General features: G+C 35.5%; 1 protein-coding gene across 3 annotated transcripts in view; it reads right to left on the reverse strand.

Annotated features, from left to right (window-relative positions):
- The window catches only part of NEMF (nuclear export mediator factor), a 56,355-nt gene that overhangs the window by 2,893 nt on the left and 26,068 nt on the right, over positions 1 to 27,394 (reverse strand). For 2 of the 3 annotated variants that reach the window (XR_002181579.2, XM_019968635.2), the window contains exons 16-32: positions 25,976 to 26,064; positions 20,149 to 20,252; positions 18,726 to 18,788; positions 15,149 to 15,261; positions 13,735 to 13,792; positions 13,205 to 13,263; positions 12,992 to 13,112; positions 11,172 to 11,451; positions 10,397 to 10,439; positions 10,196 to 10,245; positions 7,955 to 8,108; positions 2,924 to 3,001; positions 2,519 to 2,716; positions 1,294 to 1,326; positions 397 to 497; positions 257 to 300; positions 95 to 174 (exon numbers count right to left, since the gene is read on the reverse strand). Coding sequence is in view for 2 of the 3 variants with exons in the window: in XM_019968635.2 (XP_019824194.1) it covers positions 95 to 174; positions 257 to 300; positions 397 to 497; positions 1,294 to 1,326; positions 2,519 to 2,716; positions 2,924 to 3,001; positions 7,955 to 8,108; positions 10,196 to 10,245; positions 10,397 to 10,439; positions 11,172 to 11,451; positions 12,992 to 13,112; positions 13,205 to 13,263; positions 13,735 to 13,792; positions 15,149 to 15,261; positions 18,726 to 18,788; positions 20,149 to 20,252; positions 25,976 to 26,064 (1,668 nt within the window). In the remaining variant the exon portion in view is untranslated. The remainder of the gene's footprint in view (positions 1 to 94; positions 175 to 256; positions 301 to 396; positions 498 to 1,293; positions 1,327 to 2,518; positions 2,717 to 2,923; positions 3,002 to 7,954; positions 8,109 to 10,195; positions 10,246 to 10,396; positions 10,440 to 11,171; positions 11,452 to 12,991; positions 13,113 to 13,204; positions 13,264 to 13,734; positions 13,793 to 15,148; positions 15,262 to 18,725; positions 18,789 to 20,148; positions 20,253 to 25,975; positions 26,065 to 27,394) is intronic. The other variant, XM_019968636.2, reaches the window with a different exon arrangement.

Here is a 27,394-nt window from a genome sequence, read left to right on the forward strand (position 1 = left end):
TTCCATCTGCTAACAATACAAAAATAAAAGAATTATAACTGCTCACATTTAACTGTACCACCAATCTCTAGAGATTTCTACAGGAACACTTTACCTTTACACTGCGGAATAAGTCTTTTTCTCTTGCTGTTGCTTCTTTGGAATGCATGAAACTATTCAAGGCTGTTTTCGCAGCTGTAAGCAGAAAATAGAAGAATCTACTTTTGTTCAGCCAAGAAATACTTAAAATCATAATTCATAAAAAGATTTTAAATACCTTTTCCCTTTTTCTGAACTCCAGGAGTAAGTTTCACTTTGTATCTTTAAAAAGGAATTGCATGTGTTACTAAACAGATAACAAAATGATTCCTAAGTCAATGCTGTGGCAGCTGTTTGAGTAAACTCATAATGACTTACTTATAGTTTGTCATGGTGGTATAGGGGGCACATATTGGAATGGCAAACAGCAGTACATCTTCAGAATGTGGCTGCCCTGTCAAAGAGTCAAACAGATTTTCCTAAAAAGGGAAAACAAAAACAATTACAAAAGCTATTTATACCAGCCCTAAACTAGGAAAATTCTAATAAAACAATCAATACATTTTATCATTTTCTGATAAGATTTCTTTTACCCTTTGGGGCTATATATAAAGCAGAGATTAATGACGATTTTCAAAATGACACTTAGATATATTTAAGAAAAAGGGAGGCATTTTTGGTTGTCATAACTGAAGCAGCGTTGGGAGCAGAAACATTACTGACATCTTTTAGTGGGTAGATGCCAGGGATGGGACAACTCCCCACAAAAAGAGTTATCCATCCTCAAATGTTAAAGATGTCAAAGTCGGGAAACTAGATTACAACAGTCATCTCTCATGCCTGTTCTTAAGGAGAAATTCTAGGGCTGCTTAGAGTTCCCATTTTGTCGGCTGCCTAGAAGATTGTCTGTATTTATCTAACAACGTGAGTAAATTCAGATTTAGGACAAAACACTTGGTACACTTAGTGCTTACTATATGCCATGAACTTTTCTAAATGCTTTATGTATACTATCTTAGTTCTCACACAACTCTCCCGGTAGAGGCAATTATATCCCTGTTTTTCAGATGAGGAAACTGAGGCACAAAGAAAAATGTTTCCAAGGTTGTAGTTATATGTAACAGAGTTAGGATTCAAATGTGTTATTCCAGAGCTTGTAGTCTTTTTTTTTTTTTTTTTTACCCTTTTAAGTTCTAGCTAGAAGTTGTATGCCAGATATTGTGGGACCTGGATTGCAGTCAATGTTGTAGTATGAACCCCAACACAAAATCATACCTCATTTCCCTGCTGGTCTACATCTTGTTCTTCCTGTTTCAAATATATAAAATTTTAAAAGTCAGTTGTAACTTAAATTGAAACTCTATACCATTGAAATCTATGAAGAGAAAAACTGATAAATATAAGATAGACTAAGTTAATACATGTGTCTAATATATGAGAAAGCAATGCCATTCAAAGAGAAAAAGGATGTGCCCTAAAGTTAAAAAAAAAAGACTTCCACAGAATATATGCTAATGAAAGTGTTAGTCACTCAGTTGGGTCGGACTCTTTGCAACCCCATGGACTGTACAGCTCACCAGGCTCCTCTGTCCATGGGATTCTCCAGTCAAGAATACTGGAGAGGGCTTGCCATTCCTTCTCCAGGGGATCTTCCCCACACAGGGATTGAACCCAGGTCTCTTTGCACTGCAGGCAGATTCTTTACCATCTCAGCTGCCAGGGAGGCCCATTGATAATTATGAATATTCTAACAGTTATGAATATTTGAGTGTAAGGTTTACAGAGTAAGTAATATAAAAATCTGAAGACAAAGTGAGTTTTAATATTACTAAACAACACTGTTCGGGGAACCAAGAAAACAGTAATACGTTTAGGATCCCTGTAAGCACTACCTGCACTGAATGGAGCACACAATACAACCAAAGTTTAACTGCCATGAATAAAAATATAAAGGTGAAACAAAATTTTTTTACCAATTTATAAAACAATAAATCCTTTGTTCAGAATTTCAAAAAGATATATTCATGCAAGAAGATATACATTGAGGCCAGACTTTCATACTCAGCTGATGGAACAACTAGGCAAATATCTTAACTGGAAAAATGTCAACATTTCACACTGTAGTCACATTTGACATCATGTAATATAGTATATATTCTTATAGAAAAAACTAGAAAACTGCAAATTCATTTCTCATTCATGGTCAACATAATCCTAATTATCTGTTTTAACTAAGTTTCCACCAGAATCTAGTTTCTCCATAAAATTTTCTAATGGCTTATGATAAACTTTTTAGGAGCTAACCAACACTGCCATTTTTATATATAGCAATTAAAATTTAGGTCTTTTAGGCTATATTTCTAAGGTAACTTCCCATTAAGAATAGGGTTACCACTCACCCTGGTTTTATTTTAGCACTGTAAATCCCATGTCCTGGGAACCTTGAGATCGTTGGTCACCCTAATTAAGAAGCAAAAGCCCATGCATGTGGTAGCCTTACCTTGTCATCATGTGGTTCATCTACAGCCAAGTCTTGTAACTCATGAGTGGTAATTTCAAGGGATGGAGTTTCTTTCTTTATGCTGTCTGAAACTCTTGGTCCACCTCTAGGTTTCTGGGGCTGTTTCTTCACTGGTTCATCCTTTATTTTGCCTTTCTTTCCCTTTTTCCCTTTTTCTTCTTTGTTCGAACCTGCAGACTTCATAGAGGGAAAAACAGTTAATGTTGACAGTATTTTCACTGTTGTCAGTTCTTTAACAAATGCACAGCATATGATAGGCAGTGGTCTGGATGCCCCTTGACAAACAAATGAAATTATTATTAAATGTTGCTTACTCCCAGCAATAAGGCAGTGGTCTGGATGCCCCCTGACAAACAAATGAAAATATTATTAAATGTTACTTACTCCCAGCAATTTCATGATGAGCTCACGTTCTTCTTCATCTTGGTCCTTGTATTTTTCCTTCATTTTTTTCATTTTACTCTACAAAATAAACATTTTTGATTGGAAAAATTTAGCAGTAAGAAAATGTTAAGACATGTATATAAAGAAAAGCCACTTCTTTAATTCTGTCAAAATGCTTATTCAGTAAGGCACCACTTTAACAAACAATATGGAGTCTTTGAAGATGGATAAAACCATAGTCCTCACCCTCAAACAATTGATCATCTTGTGGAAAAAAGATACACAGAAGAAGAGTAAATTAATGCAAAATATTCTAAATGCAAACAAGTTTATATCTAAGATAATTTAGAGAAAGGAGACTTTTTTTAAGCTTGAGCAAGAACTGAAAGATTCATTGCATCTGGGAATACAAGAAAGGCAAGATTATAACGTAAAGACAGAACAGAGTAGTAATGGCTAGTCATCACACGTGGTTGCCATCAGGATACACATAAGAACAGGAAACGGGGCAGCAAAGTTTAGCTGGGTATTTATTGCAGAGACTCTTAATACCTTGTATTTCATCAATTAAACTACTGATTCTTTACTCTGGGTACACATCCAAATCACTCGACCAGTTTTTAAAACCACAGACATACAAGCTTCACCTCCAAAGGCTTTCATCTTGACTAGTCTTAGCTAGGACCCAAATAACAAATTTACAAAATCATAAAGATTTAATAAGACACACAAAAAACACTATACAAGATTGACAAATCAGACTTCATTAAAATTGACAAATGCTGTTCATCAAAATACTACAGAAGTGAAAAAGCAAGTCTCAAAACATGAAAAAAATTTTAGTACAGATAACCAAGAAAAGACATGTATTTAGGATTTCAAAGAACTATAAATCAGTGAGAAAGCTGGACAACCCAACTTTTAAAAGCTAAATTAAGATTTCAGTATGTACACATTTGAATGACTTGAAAAACCCCAACAATACCAAATGAAAGTGACGATGTAAAGCAACTGGAACTCAGATACACAGCTTGGTGGGAAACTGGTACAAGCACTCCGAAAACTGCTAATACCTACTAAGCCAAACACAACACGTGCGCTATAACCCAGCATTTCCACTCGCAGCTACACAGGACAGAAACGCATATTTGGGAACCTAAAAGATACAGGTCTTCAATGATGAACAATGTAGTAGACGGAAACTGGCAGATGCTATTGAGCAGTGCAAATGAACTGTTAGAACAACATGGATGATTCACAAGGTTGAGTGAAAGATGTAAGACAGGAATATATAAACGATGATTGCTTTTTTACATAAAGCTCAAAAACAGGCAAAATAATCTACTGTAATTAAGACATGTTTTTCTCTGGTGGGAATACTATTTAGAAAGGGGCAAGAGTGAGCTTTCTGGAGTAATATAAACATTCAAGGGTCTTGTTCTGGGTGTTGGTTTCACAGATGTATGTGGATATAAAAACTGAGCTAAAAGCAAAGTATCTGCATATTACTATATATATGTAGCATGTGTACTGAATCATGTCTGACTCTTGGAGACCCCATGGACTGCAGCCTGCCAGACTTCTCTGTCCATGGAATTTTTCCAGGCAAGAATACTGGAGTGGGTTGCCATTTCCTCCAGGGGCTCTTCCCAACCCAGGGATCAAACCTGGGTCCACCGCGTCTCCTGCACAGGCAGGCAGGTTCGTTCCCACTGAGCCACCTGGGAAGCCCACTATATGTACATTACACCACAAAACAACAAAAACCCTGAGAATAAAATGAACAGTATCACCAATACACTGAACCAAGAAATGGAAAACTCAACAAAAAGAATAGTTTCTTGGCAAAATATAACTTAGGAAAACCAACTTTGGGGAAAAAAAAAAAAAAAACCTGAATGGAGTTATGATCGCTAAAGAAATTAAGTACTTAAAAACTTACCCTGAAAGTGTTACTTGCTCAATTGTGTCCGACTCTTTTGTGACCCCATGGACTGTAGCCAGCCAGGCTCTTTTGTCCATGGAATTCTCCAGGCAAGAATACTGGAGTGGATTGCCATTTCCTTCTCCAGGGGATCTTCCCAACCCAGGGATGGAACTCGGGTCTCCTGCATTACATGCAGATTATTTACCATCTAAGCCACCAGGTAAGCCAGATATCCCTAAACATCAGGCCCAATTGCTAAAAAAAAATTTCAAGGAACAAATGATCTCCATTTTATACAAAGTACTGCTGCTGCTATGTCACTTCAGTCATATCCTGACTCTGTGTGACCCCATAGATGGCAGCCCACCAGGCTCCCTCGTCCATGGGATTTTCCAGGCAAGAGTACTGGAGTGGGGTGCCATCGCCTTCTCCAATACAAAGTACTAGAGAGCATAAAAAAGGAAAAGTACCAAATTCACTTTATGAAGCTGGTATCACCTAGATACCCAAACAAGGCAAGGACAGTATTAGGGGGTTTTATTCTGTAATTTACACCACATGAACTCATTGAGGGAGAAAAACAGATGCAGAAAAAGCATACAATAAAATTTAACTCATGATTATTAACACTAGCCCTTTGTAAAGGATATCTACCAACAACCCACAAGAAACATACTACAATGTTAATAATCTTAGAATTAGTCCCTTTAATGTATTACTATAACAAAGAGGCATGCTATTCTTACTTTTATGCCACACTGTACTGATGTTTGAGTCAGTATAAGAAACATGAGAAAGAAAAGCAAAGCCATTATTTGCAGACTGCCTAAATTTCATCTGTAGCTGCTGCAGCTGCTGCTAAGTCACTTCAGTCGTGTCCGACTCTGTGTGACCCCATAGCAGCCCACCAGGCTCCACCATCCTTGGGATCCTCCAGGCAAGAACACTGGAGTGGATTGCCATTTCCTTCTCCAATGCATGAAGGTGAAAAGTGAAAGTGAAGTCGCTCAGTCGTGTCCGACTCTGCGACCCCATGGACTGCAGCCCACCAGGCTCCTCCGTCCATGGGATTTTTCGGGCAAGAGTACTGGAGTGGGGTGCCATTGCCTTCTCCTTCATCTGTAGATGAAATGTTAAATACTCAGTAAGACTGCTTAATACTATCAACTGGACAAATACCCTTAGTGCATACATATGACTTTTTTTAAGATAATGACTAAAAATAAGTATTGCTGAGTCAGAGGGTAAATGCACTGTTAGGACTCTTGATTGGAATTCCCATGGTATATATTCAAACTTGTACTGAATGACTGAATACACATTATCTATTAATTTGATGGGTAAAAAAATTCCCCTTGTTTACATAAACATATCTCTGATCTACCCCCTACCCTGCAATTTGCCCTATCAATTATATTGAATTATATTGATGGTTCTTTTCTCCACCAGATATTTACTTTCAGTTCAGTTCAGTTCAGTCGCTCAGTCGTGTCCGACTCTTTGCGACCCCTTGAATCGCAGCATGCCAGGCCTCCCTGTGCATCGCCAACTCCCGGAGTTCACCCAGACTTATGTCCATCGAGTCAGTGATGCCATCCAGCCATCTCATCCTCTGTCGTCCCCTTCTCCTTCTGCCCCCAATCCCTCCCAGCATCAGAGTCTTTTCCAAGGAGTCAACTCTTCGCATGAGGTGGCCAAAGTACTGGAGTTTCAGCTTCAGCATCATTCCTTCCAAAGAAATCCCAGGGCTGATCTCCTTCACGATGGACTGGTTGGATCTCCTTGCAGTCCAAGGGACTCTCAAGAGTCTTCTCCAACACCACAGTTCAAAAGCATCAATTCTTCGGCGCTCAGCCTTCTTCACAGGCCAACTCTCACATCCATACATGACCTCACGAAAAACCATAGCCTTGACCAGACGGACCTTTGTTGGCAAAGTAATGTCTCTACTTTTGAATATGCTATCTAGGTTGGACATAACTTCCCTTCCAAGGAGTAGGCATCTTTTAATTTCAGGGCTGCAGTCACCATCTGCAGTGATTTTGGAGCCCAAAAAAATAAAGTCTGACACTGTTTCCCCAGATATTTATAGTATTTTTTAAAACATTACTAGCCACTAATTTTGAATGCTTCATACCCTTTAAAGCACAATTTATCGTTCTGTGTCTAGATTTTATTCTGCTTCACTTTTCTACTGGCTGTTCATTAATACCATTCTGTTTTAGAAAGTCTTAACAGTAAATGTTTTACTACCTAGTAGGGAGATCCATCCTTCATCTTCTTTTTCAAGACTCCCTTAACTATTCTCTGGTATGTACTCTTTCAAATGAACTTTCAAATGTTAATTTAAAATCGCAATTCTTTTTTGAATGATTTCATGTTGAATTTGCATAGTAATACAGGGAGAATTGATTTTTTTTTCCCCTTTTCATCCCTGGTCCAGGAATTGAACTGAGTCCATGTACCACAACTTGTGAAGCTTGCATGCCTAGAGCCTGTGCTCTTCAAGAGAAGCCACTGAAATGAGAAGTCTGTGCATTGCAACTAGAGAGTAGCCCCTGCTTGCCTCAACTAGAGAAAAGCCCAAGCAGCAGTGAAGTCCCAGCACAACCAAAAATAAAAAACTCCATAGCTGAAGAAAACTAAATTAAAAAAATTTTTTTTCAAAGGACTTTAATTTTCTTAAAGATACACCTATACATCAGTTCACAATCTCTACACAGCTACATTTTTTAAAGTATAGTCTATATCCACTACCTCCTCTTTCTTCATCCCCTACCTTTATAAAATATGTAAGAACTGTAACCAAAATTGCATTAATAATTGAAAAAGAAACGACTAAGTTAAATTATCAGATCAGCACTGCCAGTTTTTAGCTGAGTGTCTCTGGCAAATAAATCAATCTCCTATTCCTCTTCTACATAACTTGAGAGTTTCTGTATAGATGATCTTAAAAGAACAGAAAGTGATCTCTATGCTCCTTAACACTATCTTTTCAACTAATTTTCAAAAGAAGTCACACAAGATTATTCTTCTGTTTCACTTAAACCTTAAAAAAGGAGCCTCACAACTTCACTTGTGGATCATATAGTGCCAAGTATTACCTTTTGTCCTCGCTTCATTGGCTGAACAACCGGGACATTTTTGCTTGTGTTCTGATGAGTTTCAATGTGTAGAGCATTTTCTTTTTCTTTGTCCTTTGCTTCTGTCATTTCTAAATCCCCTGAGTCATTTGGAAGCTTCTTTTTCTTCATTTCCCTAAATATAAATGAAATGGAAAATATCTTAATCTTAGAATTTCAAATTCTTAATACCCTAAAAAAATGACACACGGAAGGGAACGTGTATGAGATCGTGCCTTCTGCTTAACTTGTCATCACCAGGCTACAGTATAAAAGGAGTGCAAGTCATCACACTAGAAAAGCTAAAAAATTTCCTCTCATGCATTTATGATTCTTCCTGGCATCCAGGCTCAACACACTGTCATCCTTGACTTATCCTGAATCAGTAGCCACATTCAGTCCCTCAACACCTTGATGGCGAGGCAAAGGGATTTGTAAGTCTTTGTCCTTGGCAGATGTTAAATATTCAGTAAAACATTTGTGGGTCTGTCAGTGGAATAAATGGATCTTAGAAAATAAAGAGGAAAGGAAAATCCTATTACTGTGCAATCACCTTACCAGTGCCACTGCTCTAGTCCAAGTCCTCATCACTTACCACCCAGACTTCCTCCATATTTCCCCCATAATCTGTTCTACATGAACTTTCACATTAATTTTCCGTTATTGTTTACCTATGTCACATTCCCATTCAAAATCTTCCAAAAGTCCTCCTCACATCACTTTTAGGATAAGTCTAGAACACTTACCTTGTTATTCTAGGTTCTCCACTTTTGATTCAATTGCACGTTGCCAATTTTATCATCAATTCACAAACATGAACATTTTGTTCCTTCCGCCTCAATCTACTTATCCATTTCCCCAAAGCACTCTCAACATTACTTCCAAATACCTATCACCTCCCTGTCTTTGATCATACTTATTCTCCTTGAAGTTTCTGACCTTAACTTGCATTATCTAAGATGCAACTATATCTTCAAGGTAAAAACTTCTGATGGTATTTCCCAAAACACTTCAGTGCACAAAAAATTCTTATTCCTGAAATGCTGTATCACTTTCAGATAACACTATTTACAGACTTACGGCTATTTCTTGAATCCAGGACTCAAAAGCTTCTTGAAGGCACAAACTTTATATTTTCCCTCTTTGTATATACTACCATAGTATCTAGCATAATACCATACTCATAAATACCAGCACTCAGTTTTCTATAATTTATAAAGATGATCAAACAAAAGGGTTTATTATCCATTCCAATCTAGGGCCTCTTTCTGGAGTGCTTTACCAGTTGTAGTCTTTTCACCCTCCAGTAGTTGTCTTTTATCCCTTTCACTCTTTATCTTTTTCTGTTTGCCTTCTAAGCCCTATCATGTTAAAGGGAAAAAAAAAGTGGGGGGGAAACCCCCAAGTCTTCCTCTTACATAAAAATTGCCTAATTTCAGTACAGGCATGCCTCAGAAATATTACAATTTCTGTTCCAGACCATTGCAATAAAGTGAATATGCAGTAAAGCAAGTCATGAATTTTTTGGTTTCCCAGTGCATATAAATTTATGCTTATACTACCCTGTAGTCTATCAAGTGTGCAAAGCAATATGTCTTTAAAAAGCAATTGTATATACCTTAATCAATACTTTATTGCTAAAAAAAAATACCACCACCTGAGCTTTCAGTGCCTCATAATCACTTTACAATAGAAACAAAGTTCACTGATCACAGATCACCTGAACAATTAATAATAAAAAGCTTAAACATTGCAAGAATTATCAAAATATGATCCAGAGACATGAAGTAAAAAAATGATGTTGGAAAATGATGGCAATAGATTTGCTCCATACAGGATTACCATAAACCTTCAATTTGTTAAAAAACATTAAAAATCTGCAAAGCACAATAAAATGTGGTATGCCTGTATTCCTTTTCACTTTTGTCAATAGTATCATAGAATCAGCCTATTTAATATACTGCAATTATTACCATACACATTTATGTAATAAAAGGTCTGTTTTGTGTTACTTGACCTATCTGATTATAGTGGCAGACTGGGCCCCTTAAAAAGAAAAACCTATTAGAGCTATTAGAGCTGAATGTAAAAAACAAAACAAAATTTATGCTAAATCTTGGTAATTTTAATGAGATCTTTATAACAGCCAAGTGATCTGTCATAACCGAACTGTCAATTATAAAAAATAGATGCTTTTCAGTTAAATAACACAAGTATATTTACCTTCTTTCCTTGGCTGACAAATGCCTTCGGCTCTGCAATTTACTGTCACTCTATTAAAATTAAAAGAAAAACACAAGCAAATACAAACAATAACATCACTAATGTTAATTTTTCAAAAGTCAAAATTAAAAAGTAGAAAATTATTCTTATTTATTGAGAATGACATGATGTTCTTCAAAACACTTTGAAGAAAAATGTTACCATATTAGAAGATTCCTCTTTTGAAGACAATTTCTGAAGGGACCTATGGAAACAAACAGAAAGAGGAGTCCACAAGTCTTTACAGGCATTCAGTTACAAAGTCCCCAAACATTCCCATATCACTCTCCTAATTAATTATTGGCAATGCTATACATTTTCAAATTTGGTAAAATTAGAAAAAGTATAATCAAATTGCTCATCCTAAAAAAAAACTGCTCATCGTCTCACTTTATATTCTTAAATAGCTGACATGTATTGGACACTGTGAGATGCTTTACATGCATATAACCTTCACAAAAACCCTATGAAGGGTGGTACCATTCTCTTTTCACCAAGAAGGAAACTGAAGCTTAGACTCAGTCATTTGCCCAAGGACCCACTTTAAGACTCAATACTGGTCTGACTCCTAAGCCTTTCCTAACTACTCAAATAATAAACTTTTCATAGCTATGGTGTTTACCTAGTGATCTGTGAGACATTAAAGACTAAGACACCCTTTTAAAAAAAAGTGTAATTGCCTTTTTATTATTAGAATTTATAAACATTAACTTGTTTCTATTTTCATCTAGTTTGGCAACTTTCATATTTACTGTATTTTTCTACCCTGGGTCCTGAGATTTTAAGAGAGTTCTACCCCCTTATCAAATGGTGAACAGACAGTAAGATCGTAGGACAATGGAGGGTAAAAGCACTGAAGTCAATCTTAGCATTATTTTTATAAGGTCATCACTCCCAGCTTACAAAATAAGACTGAAAATTATGGCTTTGAAATTACCTTTGGGACTGAAGGTGGGACAAGTCGATGGAAGTATCAGGATAATTTAATGTCTCTTCTCCTTCATCCTTCATTTCACCAACAGGTTCCTGATCTTTTACCACCCCCTCAGATTCTCCTTCATCTTCAGAGCTTTCTTCCTGAATTAGTTCATTTAGTTCATTGCCACCACTCTGAATAGTAACATCCTCTTGGTCAACCTGAGTCACGAGCTCCACTTCCACAGGAGTTTCATGTAATTCGTCTTTATCTTCTTCACTGCTACTTTCACCCCCATCTGCTAAATTACAATAAGGAAAGTCAGCATGCTATCATCACAACCAAGTTAGATGATTTCCTTGAAAACTTCATAAAAATATTCTATTCACTCCCTCGTTCTCCAAAACATCACCAGAAAAATACTGGATCATCCCCAAAGGTTACTCTGACTTAGATAAAAGGATACTTGGTATCAGGAACTGACTGGAATAAATGATCTCCAAGATCCTATACCACAATAAATTTCTTAGACATTGCAATCATTTCTGCAATGAAAACTGTATCTTGTCTTTGTTATTTCCGAAACAAGAAAAATAGAAGCAGTTATAGAAATTCTGCCAATTTTATCATAATTTGAGCATGAGAACTGAAATGAAATAAAACAAGTTATGTAACTGGCACACAGAAAGTGTTCACACTTTTGCAAAAGGAACACCATCTAGTGGTAATAATATGGTTCAGTTGTGTGTGTGTGTGCGCTCAGTTGCTTCAGTCACGTCCAATTCTTTGCGACCCTATGGACTGAGGCCCACCAGGCTCCTCTGTCCATGGATCCTCCAGACAAGAATACTGGAGTGGGTTGCCATGCCCTCCTCCAGGGGATCTTCCTGAACCAAGGATCAAACTCGTGTTTTCTGCATCTTCTCCAGTTACCTCACCTATAAAAATGAGATGCCACCAACCAAGGATGGTTGTGAGAATTCAATAAAAAATAATGTAAATAAAGTATTCATGTCAGGAACATGGTGAAAATTCAATAAAACAGAATCATGTACAACAGTAGTTGTTAAGTGAAACAATGAGATTTTATTCTTAAGAAGCAATGACTGCAGAATATGTAAAAATAACTTCGAGGGCATATATTCCCTAGTTCCTTTAGGTAGGCAGGTTTATTTACTCCAGCAACCATAGCTGCTCTCTACTTGAAGCAAATATATTATTAAATCAAGGTAAATTCTCATAAGAAACTGCATGTATAATAACTCATCTTTGTATTGCTTCTAAATCCTAAATCCAAAAGTAAATACTTATTTATATATACCTGAGTCTATCTCTAATAAACACATTTATGTATTACTCATTAATACTGGGTTTCCCAGGTGGCACTAGTGGTAAAGAACTCTCCTGTCAATGCAGGAGACCTAAGAGACCCGGGTCCAAACCCTGGGTCGGGAAGATCCTCTGGAGAAGAGCACAGCAACCCACTCCAGTATTCCTGCCTGGAGAATCCCATGGACAGGAGATCATGGCAGGCTACAGTTCACAGGGCTGCAAAGAGTTGGACACAACTGAAGAGACCTACCATACATGCATGCATGAAATATTGAAGTTTTACAATATAAACATACATTCAAGTATTGGTTATGGATTCAATTAAACACTTTATAATTCACTGGAATAAGTATACTGAACATTTCAAAAAATGAAAATTCAATTAAGTTGATAAGTTGGGTATTTTTGAAATTTTAATTATCCCAAAAGAGACGATCTTCTAAAAATTCACAAGCAAAACTAGACAATGGAAAACATTATAAGCTGCTTTATTAAAATCTGTATACTACCTAGCTGTTCCATTTCTTCTGATATGAGTTCACTTGTACAACTTGCCAGTGTCTCCATGTCTTCATCCTGCACTCTGACTTTTCGTTCACCCCGATGTCTCCAAACACAAGACTCATCTACCTACAGAAACAGTTCTTTTCATTGGTGGAACTTTAGGTAAGACTAGTGAAAATCAGGGGGGAAAAAAAAAAAAAGAAGCAGCTGAAGAATACCTTAAAGAGGAAGCTAAACCCCATCATTAGATGTGAAGGAGGAAGGAAATTCTTTTTTCCTGCAAAGATAATGTACATTTTTAAAATTCCATTTTCTGCATTTTATGATTATAAGATATCTGACACAGTAGTCAAATCTGTTCTTTTTTTTTTTTTTTGCTGTCATCAAGCAACATTTTCCATTAACAGACTTTGGCATTATGTATAGGAATTAGAATTAAGAAAGAAAAATTATGAATGCTTGCTCTCATCTTCTGGGTTAGTCAGATCTTGAATAATCTATTTTTAGAAAAAAGGTCATGCTATTTACTTTCTTACCCTTATAAACGTAAACTATGTGAAAGAACACTGTCATTAATAAAAAATATATATGGCATGAGCATGTCAAATGCTAAATTTGCCAAACCATAGTAAAATCTTCCTTATTTAATAACATACTTCATATATGAAATCAGAATATAGTTTCTGTTCTGAGAATGTTAGCAGATGGTCTTCAAACCTGTCTCCACAATCCACTGACAAGTCATTACCTCTTATCATGAAGCTTCCTGTGGTCAAATATTCCCCAGTTGGTGCTGTTTTAGATACCTGAGAAACATAATGATACATTATACTCTTGTCTTAAACACATTTCTAAGATTTTCACCTGAGAAAGTAAAGCCATATTAAAGTAAACAGCAGTATGTCCTGAAAAGTTTATAATTTAGCAAAAATTCTTAACACTGAAAGGACAAATATCTCTTCAAAGATAGGTGTAACTTTGTCAGTAACAGAAGAAATAACAAAGGATATACTACATCAATCATTTTCAAATGCCGTGGACCAGAGCCACAACTGACCCACATTTGCCTCTCATGTGAGATAAAACAAGAAAAATAAGGATAGTTTAAAAAGCTTAACATAAAGGTATATAAAACTATATTAACTCTATTTATCACATTAAATCCTTTCCTGAGATATTTTTCCTGGCCTGGGTGGGGGAGGAAGAAACAATCTTTCATCTTATTTATTTGGGGGGGGGCGGAGTTGTTAATGAAATAACCTTTCATTTTAGTAAATAAGGATAATAGCTTATTTTTAAAAATATATTCTAACTTGGCAAAATAGGAAGTGAGCAATATAATTCCACAGTTTAAAAAAATTTTACACATCTGTGAAACACCCAAATCTGAGAGTATCTTTACTAGTAATAGGTATGCAAGGGATTAAAAGCACACTAAAAAAACCTATTCATAAAATAATCAAAACCATTTTTATTACACTGCAACAAGGCATAAAAAATAACCCCAGAAGTGATATTAATTTCCTAAGAACACAGTATTACAGCACAGCAGAAAACAAATATAAACAAATATAAAATGAAACTAAATCTAAGGGAGGATAATGGTATTGAACTTTTTTAATCTTGCTGTATAACTTTAAGACTTTGAAAAGCAATGTGAAATCATATATGGAATGAAGTACCATCAAGAAAATAGCATTAACCACAAAAAAATGGCAATTACTAAAACCAAGGATATAATAAAAAAAAAAAACCACCACCACCACCACTGATAATCCACTTTACAGGAAAAGCCAAAGAGAATTCAGAAAATTTCAACAAAGGTGAACAGGTGAAAGACCTTTTAGGTCAGTGTGCCAGTCATAACTGGAACAGTCTATCCCATATAACTGCATGGATCACTCTAAGTCTCTCCTCAAATCTTACCCTTCCAGAAAGGCTTTCCCTGACACTATATTCAAAATGGTACCCTGTATCACTCTCTATCCCCTTACTATGCTTTAAAAACACTTTGTTACCTGCCACTATATATTTTTCTTCAATATCAAAATGTCAACTCTATCACAAGGTACTTTGTCTGCCTTGTTCAATTCCATACCCTCAAAATTTGGAACAGTTACCCTTCTCACTAAATTAAGAAACAGGACCACAGCCCTTATTACCTGATGATGGTACACCCACCAAGCACTAGTGATAACTCGAGCGTCCCAAGCAGCACTGTAGCAAAGAGCCATTGTGCCAGCTTCAGTCAAGGTCCGAGGGGGAATCGGTTCTCCTGTAATAACGATACTACAATGTATCAGTACCGAAGTATGGACTCTCTAGAGCAAGCCATGAAAACCATATACAGGATGACAGGTTAATTTCTCTTGTATTTTAAATAACAATATCACACTTTAATTTCAGTAGTGTATGAAGCTACTATTTTTATTTAAAAAATGTATTTATACAGCAGGTTTTTAAATGGTCTAAGTAAATAAGTTCAGAAAATATCCTTTCACTTTTATCAGTAATTCTAACCTCATTCTAGAAAGGATAATTTAGAAAAACCTATTTAAAGGTTAAAGACTGCCAGAATTACTATATTGCCTAAAAAGTAAAAATCAAGAGCATATTAACAGATCCCTAAGAATTCAAATATTTTAAAACTGGGATATAATTCACATACTATAAAATTCACTTTTAAAGTATACAATTCTGAGTTTTGATATATTCATAAAGCTATACAATCATTACCATTAATTTCAGAACATTTTCATCATCTGCAAAAGAAATTCTGTATCTATTAACAGTCACTTTTCATTTTTACCAGCCACTGGCAATCACTAATCTACTTTCTGTCTCTATGGATTTTCCTATTTTGGAATTTCATATAAATGGAATCATATATACCTGGCTTCTTTCACTTGTTTTCAAGATTCGTTCATGTTAGAGCATTTGTCAATACTTCATTTCAAGACTAATATTGTATTTTATGGATATACCACATTGTATCTATTAATCAATTGACAGAGATACAGGTTGGGGATTCCCTGGTTGCTCAGTGGTCAAGAATCCACTTGCCAATGCAGGAGACTCAGGTTTGATCCCTGTATTGGGAAAATCTCCTGAAGAAGGAAATGGCAACCCACTCCAATATTCTTGCTTGGGAAGTCCCATGGACAGAGGAGCCTGGTGGGCTATGGGGTCACAATGAATGGGACACAACTTAGTGACTAAACAACAATAACAACAGAGATACAGGGTATTTCCATTTCTTGGCTATCATAAATATTTACAAACAAGTTTGGACACATTTTTAATTATCTTGGGTATATATCTAGGAGTGGGTCACATGGTAAATTTTATGTTTAACTTTTTCAGAAACTATCAAACTATTTCCTATTGCAGCTAGATCACTGTCCATTCCCACCAGCAGTGTATAAAGAGTCCAGTCTCTCCACAACCTCACCAACTCATTACTGTTTTTGGCTTTTTTATTTGGATTTTTCCCCACCCTATGTGGCTTGTGGAATTTTCTTCCCTAACCAGTGACTGAACCCAAGCCCTCAGCACGACAGCTTGGAGTTCTAATAACTGGACCGCTAGGAATTTCCACTGTGTTTTTCAACTATTCTTGTGGGTGTTAAGTGGCATTTCACCGTGGTTTTGATTTTCATTTCCTTAATGGATGAATGATGCTGAGCATCTTATCATGTGCTTGTGGGCTACTTGTATATCTTTAGAGAAACATCTATTTGACATTTTAAAAACTGTTCATTTTAAAATTGCCTTTCTACTGTTGAGTCAAAACAGTTCTAGAGTTTTTTGGATATTGGTCCTTTATCAGATAAATGATTTGCAAATATTTTCTCCCATTTCTGTGGAGTGTCTTTTAATTTTCTTGATACAGTCCTTTGAATTAAAGTTTGTTTTTGCATAACTCTAATTTACGTTTTTTTCTTTGGGTGCTTATGCTTTTGGTGTCATATCTAAAATGACACCAAAGCCAATGACTTACAGAGCCAATATTATGAAGCTTTACACCTCATTTTCTTCTAACAGTCTTAGAGTTTTAGCTCTTAAATTTAGGTCTATGATGTATTTGAGTTCATTTTTATAAGTGGTAGGAAGTTCCTATTTCTAACTTCATTCTTTGGCACATTGCCCCAGCCCTATTTGCTGAAAAGATTATTCTATCCTTACTGAATGGCCTTGGCACCCTTGCTAAAAATCAACTGACTATAAACAAGGAATCTCCATTCTCTTTATTAATCTATCAGTTCATTCTCACACCAATACCACACTGTCTTGATACCACACTGATAGCTGTTTTGTAGGAGGTTTTGAGGAATTGTGAGGACTCCAATTTTGTTCTCCATTTTCAAGAATGATTTGGCTAATCTGGTTTCTCTGCATTTCCACATGAATTTTAGGATGAATTTCGTCTATCTCTGCACAAACAGGCAGTGGTGAGAGAGACGGCACCACATTTGTTGATTAGTGTGGGAAATACTGCCATCAGAACAATATTAAGACTTCCAATTTATAAACATTGGAAATCTTCCCATTTATTTAGATCTTCTTTAATTTCTTTCAATGATGTTTTGTAGTTAGGTGTATATGTCTTACTTTTTGGTAAGTTTGTTACTAAATATTTTATTCTTCTTCAATGCTATTGTAAGTGGATGTTTTATTAATTTCCTCTTAATATTGCTCATTACTAGTATATAAAAACATAACTGACATTTTATATATTGACCTTATATCCTAGATACTGCTGAACTTGTTAACTAATAACTTTTGGTGGATTCCTTAAGGTTTTAAATATATAAGATTATGCCATTTGCAAACAGACACTTTTATCTATTCCTTACCAATTTGGATATTTTAAACTTTTCACTGCCTAATGGCCTACTCAGAGCCTCCATACGATGTTGAGTAGAAGCGTGGCAAGAACAGATGTGCTCATCTTACTCCTGATCTTGGGGGAAAAGCTCTCAGTCTTTCCCAATTAAGCATGATTTTTAGCTGTGGATTTTTTATAGATGTTATTTACCAACTTGAGGACATGTCCATCTATTCTTAGTTTGTTGAGTATTTTTATCACAAATGAGTGCTAGATTACCACCAAAGGCTTTAAGGCTTTTTTGCATTAGTTGAGATCATCATGTGGTTTTTGTCCTCTATTCTACTAATGTACTGTATTACACTGATTAATTTTCATATGTTAAATTAACCTTGCATTCCTGGGAATAAATCCCACTTTATCATATGTATAATCCTTATAATATACTGCTAGATTCAATTTCCTAATAGTCTGTTGAGGATTTTTGTGTCTCTGTTCATAAATGATATTGGTCAGTGGTTTCCTTCGCTGTGATGTCTTTGTCTGGTTTTATTAGGGTAATACTAGTCCCATAGAATGAGTTAGAAAGTTCCTGCCTCTTCTGTCTTTTGGAAGAGTTTATGAAGGATTGATGTTCAGTCTTCTTTAAAAGTCCTATAGATTTTAGGAATTTGAATCTTATTTTTTTAGTATAGTTAAAGGTTTATCAAATTTTATTGATCCTTTCAAAGAACTTTGGTTTTATTGATTTTCTCTACAGTCTTTCTGTTTTATTTCTACTCTATATCTTATTGATGGACTGAAACATCATTATAAAGTGTCCATTATCTCTATTAGTGTTTTTTCTCTTATATTAAAAGTAGTTTAAACAAAAGAATTAAAGTTCTGAATAACAGAATGAATTACATTACCTGTTGGATTCTTAATTACACAGCTAGTTGCTCCATGAAGGTCAGCATGGACATAAATGTCCCCTTTAAAGCAAATAAATACTACTGTAAGTCTTATTTCTGTTTAAGTTGAAATTGTTTATTTATTGTTTAAAGGGTTCAAAACCTAAAAAGTATAAGAAAGTAAATAAAGAAAAGACCGTCTCCCACCGTGGGAGGATTTCTCATAGGCCTCCTCAGAGGAAAGCCATGCTAATAAGGCACATAAAAGTCATAGTTCTTCTCTCTCTCTCTATCCACACCTCTCTGCTCTATGAGCCTGAAGCTGCATCAAGAGGTGGAGTCCACTTCCCTGTCACTCAAATATGGGTCTACCCCTTGACGAAGAGAATGTGGCAGACATGACCAAATGCCAGTTCCCAGTCTAGGCCTAGACAGGCCTTGTATGCTTCCTCTTTTCCTCTCAGAAATTTGCTGAGTTACCATATAAGCGAGCCCAGGCTAGCCTGCTGATTGGTGAGAGACACCTGGTGATGAATGAGTCATCCTAGCAAATGCAAACAAAGGTCCTGAGGACCACAGATGGTTGACAAATGTGACAAACAATCATGAAGCCAGACTGAAGATAAGTAAGAAATGAGACTAGAGAAGAAGCCAGGAACCTTGTAAGCCACAATAAGGACTTCTGGTTTTATTCTGAAATGTGTGATGACAAATGAATAAATGAGGAAATAGATGAATGCATGGATGATGGTCAACTAGGGAAAAGTAAAGTGCCTGGTTTCTAACAGAAAAAATGAGCAGCCCCTGTTTGCCATGGATAGTTCATCTGAGATTTGAAACTCAAAGAAGAGCAAAGCCCATACAGTTCCATGAAAGGCTCAGCTCACACTGAAAAAAGTTAGAGAAGACAGAGAGCAAGCCCTGGGCACCATGTAACCTGAACTCTGTTTGCTTTCCTGCCTCTGGATCCTCAAAGGACATAAGATTAGCTCTGATATTGATTATTGATTTCTGATACCCATACTGAGGGTTCAGCCACAGTGAAGTGATGGTTATCAGCAAACAAAAACAAATGAGAGGCCTTACAACACAGGGGTGAAGCCCTGTTTCTAAATGCGTAAAATGTTTACAAACTTCAGGATTTAAAAATTAAGCTTTAAAAAATTTGATGTCCAGCCACTTTGGAGAATTAAAAGCTATTTTTTTAATGTAGCAGAAAATCAGAAATCTAATACTACAGATTAGCTCAGCATTAATCCTTTAGGAATATTCACTTAAAATGAGAATTAAGTATCAAAGCACATATTCAACCATAAAACATGAAACTCTACCAATTAAATCTGTCAAACAAAGGAGTACAAGATGAAAATCTACACCTACTATTGAGATAACCAATCCAATTACTTAAGAGAAAATTCTTTAGAATTTTAATCTTACTTACCTGGTGTCAAGTATCTTTTCACAATTATTTCATTCTGTTGCTGATCTCGTCCACCAATAATCAGATAGTTCTCTGAGCTAATGAACCAGAGGAATTTCTCAAACCTACCAAATTTTAAAGAAAAAAGTTAACATTTTTTCCCCTTCATAGTTGCCTGAATTCAGATCCTTTTAATCAACAAAATGAACCAGAAGGCTCTCCTACGTGTAGGTTAAGACAACTTGATAGCTTAATTTCTTTTAAGATATCAAGCTGAATTTTACTGAAAACTTGTAATAAATTGCCTTAGGATATTCTTAAGACAGTCTTAGTAGAAAGCAATTTAATATTATGTTTAAAAAATGTTCTCTCTTTATCTCCTTCCCATATAGACAGTCTTAGATTGAAGTTGTTATAACGAATTACAAAAAACATAAAATGTCACCTGGTCCCTAGGTTTAGCTCTCTTTCAGTGGGGCACTGGATATTCTTTGGGACTGCAGGTAAGAAAGAAAAATTGTTTTCCCATTCTGTCCTCAATCAACTCAATGTTTACATATATGACATTCTTTGTCCTCAATTAATCAACTTAATGTTTACATATATGACATTCTTCCCACTTAAAATACGTAAAAGCAAAAATTGTCATCAGAAGTATAAAATTACTTTTCTGAAGAAGCAAATTAACTTGGGTTTTCGTGGTTAATACATGCTACCACTGATAAAAAGAGTATAACTGTTATATTTAAAATGGATAACCAACAAAGACCTACTGTGTAGCACATGGAACTCAGCTCAATGTTACATGCCAGCCTGGATGGGATGCGGGATTGGGGGAGAACGGATACATGCATATGTATGGCTGCGCCCTTTCGCTATTCACCTGAAACTCCCACAACACTGTCAACTGGCTACACACCCCAATATAAAACAAGGTTTGTTTGTTTGTTTTAAAGTGAAGAGTGTATATTTGTATGATATTTAGAAAATTAGATGAACATAAATATTTCTATGCTACATATGACTAGTAAGATAATCTTTTTATGATTTAACCTACAATTTTAAAATTTCTGGCTAAATATGATAGATTGGAGACTTCCCTGGTGGTCCAGTGGCTAAGACTCTGTACTCCCAATGCAGGGGGACTGGGTTTGATCCCTGGTCAAGGAACTAGACCCCTTATGCTGCAACTAAGGGACTTGGCATAGCCAAATAAATAAATATTAAAAAAAAAAATGACAGGTTGAGCACAGGCATTAAACGAAACTCTCTTATATCAAATATAACAGCAGAAGGATTCTACTCTTATTTTCTAAAATGATTTTTTATTAAGTAATACATATACATGGTTCAAAATTTAAGACTATATCCTTTTCTTTTTTTAGACACAACACACTGTTCTGCATCTTTTTTTCTCTTTTTACTTAAAAATATATTTTCCTCATTGCTGAATGGATGTACTATGGATTTAACCACTTCCCTATTGATGATAAAAAGGTTTGTAAAAGGACATATACCCAATAAGGACAAAAAGAATGAGAAAGGTAAATTAAGGATGTATTTTGTAATCATCCTAACAAAGGAATGCATAACTAACAGGCCAAAAAAAAAGTCAACTAATCAAAAGAAAGCAACAAGGAAGACAAAAAAGAACATAGAATGGGACACATAGAAAGCAAACAGTAAGACAGTAGATTTAAACCAAAATATATCAGAAACTGTATTAAATATAAACACAGTCAATTCTCTTGGAGCTTCCCTGGTGGCTCAGATGGTCGAGAATCTGCCTTCAATGAGAAAGACCTGGGTTCGAGCCCCAGGTTGGGAAGATCCCCTGGAGAAAGGAATGGCAATCCACTCCAGTATTCTTGCCTGTAGAATTCATGGACAGAAGAGCCTGGTGGGCTACAGTCCATGTGGTCACAAAGAGTTGGACACGACTGAGTGACTAACACACACACAGTCATTTTTCCAGGTAAAATGCAAAGACTGTCAGACTGGGGAAAAAACGATATATATATATCCTTTAAAACATAAGGATATAAAAATGTTGAAATACAATGATGGCAAAAGATAATACCATGCAAACACTAACCACAACCAGTTGAAACAGTCTGAACATCTCGCATATAAAATAGATGTAAGTTAAAAGGACATTTCATTAAAATTAATAAAAGGCTCAATTCACTGAAAAGATAAAAACAGTTCTATATTGGTAGCACCTAACTATTTAGCCTTAACATATGTGAAACAAAAATGCAAAAGGAGCGACAATCCATAATTGTATGATATTCAACACATCTCTCTCAGTAATTAGAAAAACAATCATTAAAAAGAATCAAAGGTGCCAAAAATTTGAACATGATTAATAAACCTGACTTGATATTTAAAGAAATGTACTCAATAAAAAAGACATTCTTTTCAATTATACATGAAACATTTATAAATAAAGCTGTCTATAAATAGACTGGATCAGAAAGAAAGTTTCAATGAACATCAAATATCTGAGATATAGAATATCATCTCTATTATACAAATTAAGCTAAAAATCAGTAACAAAAATATAACCAATCCCCCTCTCAATATGTTCAGAAAGTAAGACATATACTTCTAAATAATGCACGGGTGGAGAAATCACACTGGAAATGAGAATATATCTTGACATGAAAGATAATGAAAATATTAAACAACAAAATGCTTTAGATGCAGATAAAGCCATGCTGATATAAATTTATTGCTTAAATTTATTAGAAAAGAAGCTGAGGGAGGGGGGAAAAAAATCAATGAACTAAGCTTCTGTTTCCAGAAATCAGAAAGGGAAATGCAAAAAAAAAAAACCCAAAGAAAAGCACAAAGATGAAAATAATTATTAAAATAGCACATACACAATACGGAGATCAATAGTTAAAAACTAGTTTTTTGAGGATCCTAATACTACTAAAAATCCTCTGGTCAGATTAATTAAGAAAAAGAGAAGACACAAATAATTCTTGAATGAAAACAGAGAAGTAATTAAAGATTCTAGGGATGTTAAGTTAAGTGGAAGGACTCCCCTAATGAACTAGTGGTTAAAACTCCACGCTGCCACTAGAGGGGGCACAGGTTTGATCCCTGGCCAGAGAACTAAGATCCCACATGCCACATGGTACAGCCAAAAAAAAGAAAAGAAAGTTAAGTTGGATATTATAAACTTTTTGCGAATAAATTTCAAACTTTGGACAAAATAGACAACATCTTAGAAAAGCACTGCTAACCAAAACTAGAAAATCAGAGTGGTCCTATTATTTACTAAAGAATTTGAATCTGTAATGAAAAACTTTCCCATAAAGAAAATCTCAGATGACTTCCATCAAGGACAGTTGACAAAGGAACACTTCTCAGTTGTTTTATGAGATAATATAATCTTGTATCAATAGCTAACAAAAGCATTATGAGAAATGAAAATTACAGGTCAATGATATTCAAGAGATGTTAGAGAGAAAAGAAAAAAGCAAAAAAATTTTGAAAGGCGGAAAATAAACGGACAAGTAAGCTAACTCAAGAAGTTGAATCCTAAGATGATGGTGCAAAAAGTCAAGAAACAAATCAACTTACACTTGTGTGACCCATAAAAAGCACAAGGTACTGCTAGAAATAGGCTAAGATGAAGTTTAAAACAGAAAGGCTGGCTAAAAATCTGATTAAGAAGTAACAACTTCCCTAGATCTTTCCAGCTTTGAACATGGTGGTAACTACCCCTAACAGAAATGCCAGAAATTAAATCTATAAAAAGGGTACAAAGAGGATCACTGGACTAGGGGAAATAAATCACAGATTACATACATTAATATGTAAAAATAGGGCAATTAAGTAAATGTATGAAATACTGAATACTAAGACTCTCTGGCTTATTATTTCCATGGGGCTCCTAAAACAGAGACAGCCAAGTCTTCACTTTACAAGCATAAGCAAAAGAAGCTTTTCTAGGAAATGAGACCAGCTGAAGAGGCAAAAAGAAATTAAGAGTTGCACAGAAAACAGACCACACATATTATTTTACAAGTCCAACAAACCACAAAGAACTTCCAATCAGCATTTTACAGTTCTACTAGAAAACATGAGCAGACAGTCAAGGATCACCAGACATTAACACAAATGAACACTGGAGACAAAACCAAAAAATAGAAAAAAGAAACTTGGAGAAGACAGACCTATTAAGAAAAGAATACTAAATAAAATGTAATATAGCAAAACTATTCTCAGTTATAAAGAAATATACTATTAAAAAAACAGTAAGTTTTTTAAGTAACATTGAAATAACCAAAAATAGCTCAAAATTTAAACATGATAGGAAGAAATAGAAGATCAAAAATTCAATGGAAGGATTGAAGATAAAGTTAAAAAAAATCTCAGAATACAGAACAAAAAGAGAGAGATGGAAAAAAAAATGCCGTGAAACTGGAGAACTGGTGAGGGGGTCCCATATGTACAAAATAAGACTTTTAGAAAGAAAAAGAACACAAAACAAAAAACAAACAGAGGGCAGGCGATTTTCTAAGAAACAGTTCAAGAAAATTTCTCAGTTTCCAAACAAAAAAGGCTCACAAATTATCCATCATAAGGATAAAAACATCCTTACCAACCTATATTCTTGTGAAATTGTGGAAAATTAAGAGAAAAAAAAAAAAGATCCAGAAGCTTACAGAAAGGCAAAAACAAGTTTCCTATTAAAATTCAACTGTCAAATGACATCAAACTTCAAGATCAAATCTGGAAGTTAATACAATGGAAAATGCCTTTTCAAAACTCTGAGGAAAACATTTTCAAATCAGAATTTTACCCGTCCAAACTGTTAAGAGTAAAATAATTTTTTTCTACATTAGAGACCTCAAAACTTTACCTCTTACATACCCGTTTTCATGAAGTTTCCAGACCACACAGTCCATCAAAAAAGAAAATGGAAGTTTGAGATTCAGGAGAGAAAGGTTAAAGAGAACTTGCAGAATAATAATAAAAGGAGAATTTAAAATGCTTAGAGAAACCATCTAGAACAAAGTAGATCAAAAAGCTCGAGTGAAGACTTCTGCAAGGAGATGATACTGATAAGATTCCAATTGTTTGAACATACTTGGAAGAGAATTTGAACATGATTACTAATAAGAACAAAAGAAAAAGAAAGTAAATGAAACAAGACAATTATTAACTTCAGGGAAGATAAAATGCTGAGCAGGAAAGGAAAAGAAAGCAGAATACTGTATGCTCCAGCTGTGACTACAATTTAAATACCCATAATACTCTTAACCCAAAATATCAATCTTGACAAAATTATGCTGTAACTATATTGAGAAGCTAGGTGATGTGTGTGTATGTAATGGAACACAAATGAAAAGAATAAAATCTTCATCTTTCCATAATGGGAAGTTATTAATAGAGTGTAAAGCAGAAAAATTAGGCAGCAATATATTACTAAGAGAAATGGAAGTACACAGCAAAAGAATCAGCTAAAAGAACTAAAAGTTTCCTTGGGAGAGGAGGCAATAGGAGCAGGCAGAGACATCCCTGGTGGTCCAGCAGTAAAGAATCCACCTTGCAATGTAGGTGACATGGTTTTAATCCCTGGTCAGGGAACTAAGATCCCACATGCCACAGAGCAACTAAGTCCACGGGCGACAACTCGAGAGGCCATATGCCACACTATTAGAGCCTGCCCTCTCGGGAGCCCACATGCCACAACTCAGACGGCTAGCTACAAAAGTTTGCGGGGTTAGTGGTTTTTAACAAGCTTTGTAGAACTGCTTGATGTTCTAAACAATGTGCATGTAGAAGAAATTTGATAAAAACAAAATATATTTTAAAAACAAACACTTACCAATATACTTTTCTTGCTTTTTGAATCGAGGTAACTGTTTGGACTTCTTTTAAGGTTTGCTTTGTTTTCTTTTCTGCTGATTTGAATGCCTATTTATAAGAAAAGAGTTTTTAAGTAATTTGCTGAAAATTTTATTTAAATAATAGCAAGTAAATGATAGGGCAAGAAATAGTTTAAATGTCACAAAATGACACAATCTATATATTAATACACACAACATGCACATGAAAGTAATGAAAAAAACTATTAAAATGATTTTAAACAAATATCTGCTCAAGACTGACCAAAAAAAGCAGGGGGGGGGTGGTCAAACAGTTCATTTGTTTGCCAGATAATCAGTGCAACCATACAGGAGGTTTGGGGCTAGATGTCAGAGACACAACAATTAATAAGTCACTGGTGTCTAGGAGAAGAGATATATAAATACATAATTATTCAAATAAACATGGTAAATGCTACAGGGATGCTACAAGAGTATAACAAGGGAATCTAGATTTATAATTGATTATGGTCAAAGCTATTTCTGAGGAAATGGCACTTAGGCTAAAGCCTGAAGGATTAATGGAATTACCAACGCAAAGAATAAAAAGATAAGGAAAAGGGCAGCTTGATCAGCAAGTATAATCACAGGGTAAAGTGTCAAAAAATGAGCTTGGAGAGGAAGATAGAACTAAGTCATGAAGGCCATTCGTTTAACAGATTTTAGTGTGACTAGGTTCCAGGCAATATTCTAAGGACTGGGACACAGCAATGAGTAAAACAGATAAAGATTCCATGTTCATGCAATCCATATTCTAGAGAGAAGATAGATAATCATATGTTGGGGTGTATGTTTTTAAACAAGAAAAACAAAGAGCAAAGAGAAATTGAGGGCAGTTGTATTTTTACTGAGAGTGGTCCAAAAAGGCCTTTCTGATAAAGGCTTATTTAAGCAGACATATGAATGAAGAGGGGGATCCAACCGCAAAAAATCTGAGGGAAGAACGTTCTTGGCACAAAGAGTAGCAAATGCAAAGGCCCTGAGAAAGTAGTATGGGCCACTGTTGTAGGAACAGCTTAAGATCCCACTGTAGTTGGAAAGAGTATGTAACTGTGTGCTGTAGTTACCAAATCATGTCCAACTCTTGTGACCCCATGGACTACAGTCCACGAGGCTCTTTTGTCTGTGCGATTCTACAGGTGAGAATACTGAAGTGTGTTGCCATTTCTTTCTCCAGGGGATCTTTCCAACCAGGGATCAAACTCCAGTCTCGAGCACTGCATGTGGAGTCTTCACTGACTGAGCCACCAGGGAAGCCCCGTTGTAACAGGATAGGTGATGTGATCAAAGGGAAGTAGATCGTGTAGGACCTGATGGGCCAGAAGGGCTTTCAGTTCAGTTCAGTTCAGTCGCTCAGTCGTGTCCGACTCTTCCCGACC

This window comes from Bos indicus, chromosome 10 (genome assembly GCF_029378745.1).
Source record: "Bos indicus isolate NIAB-ARS_2022 breed Sahiwal x Tharparkar chromosome 10, NIAB-ARS_B.indTharparkar_mat_pri_1.0, whole genome shotgun sequence".
In the NCBI taxonomy this organism is placed as follows: domain Eukaryota; kingdom Metazoa; phylum Chordata; class Mammalia; order Artiodactyla; family Bovidae; genus Bos; species Bos indicus.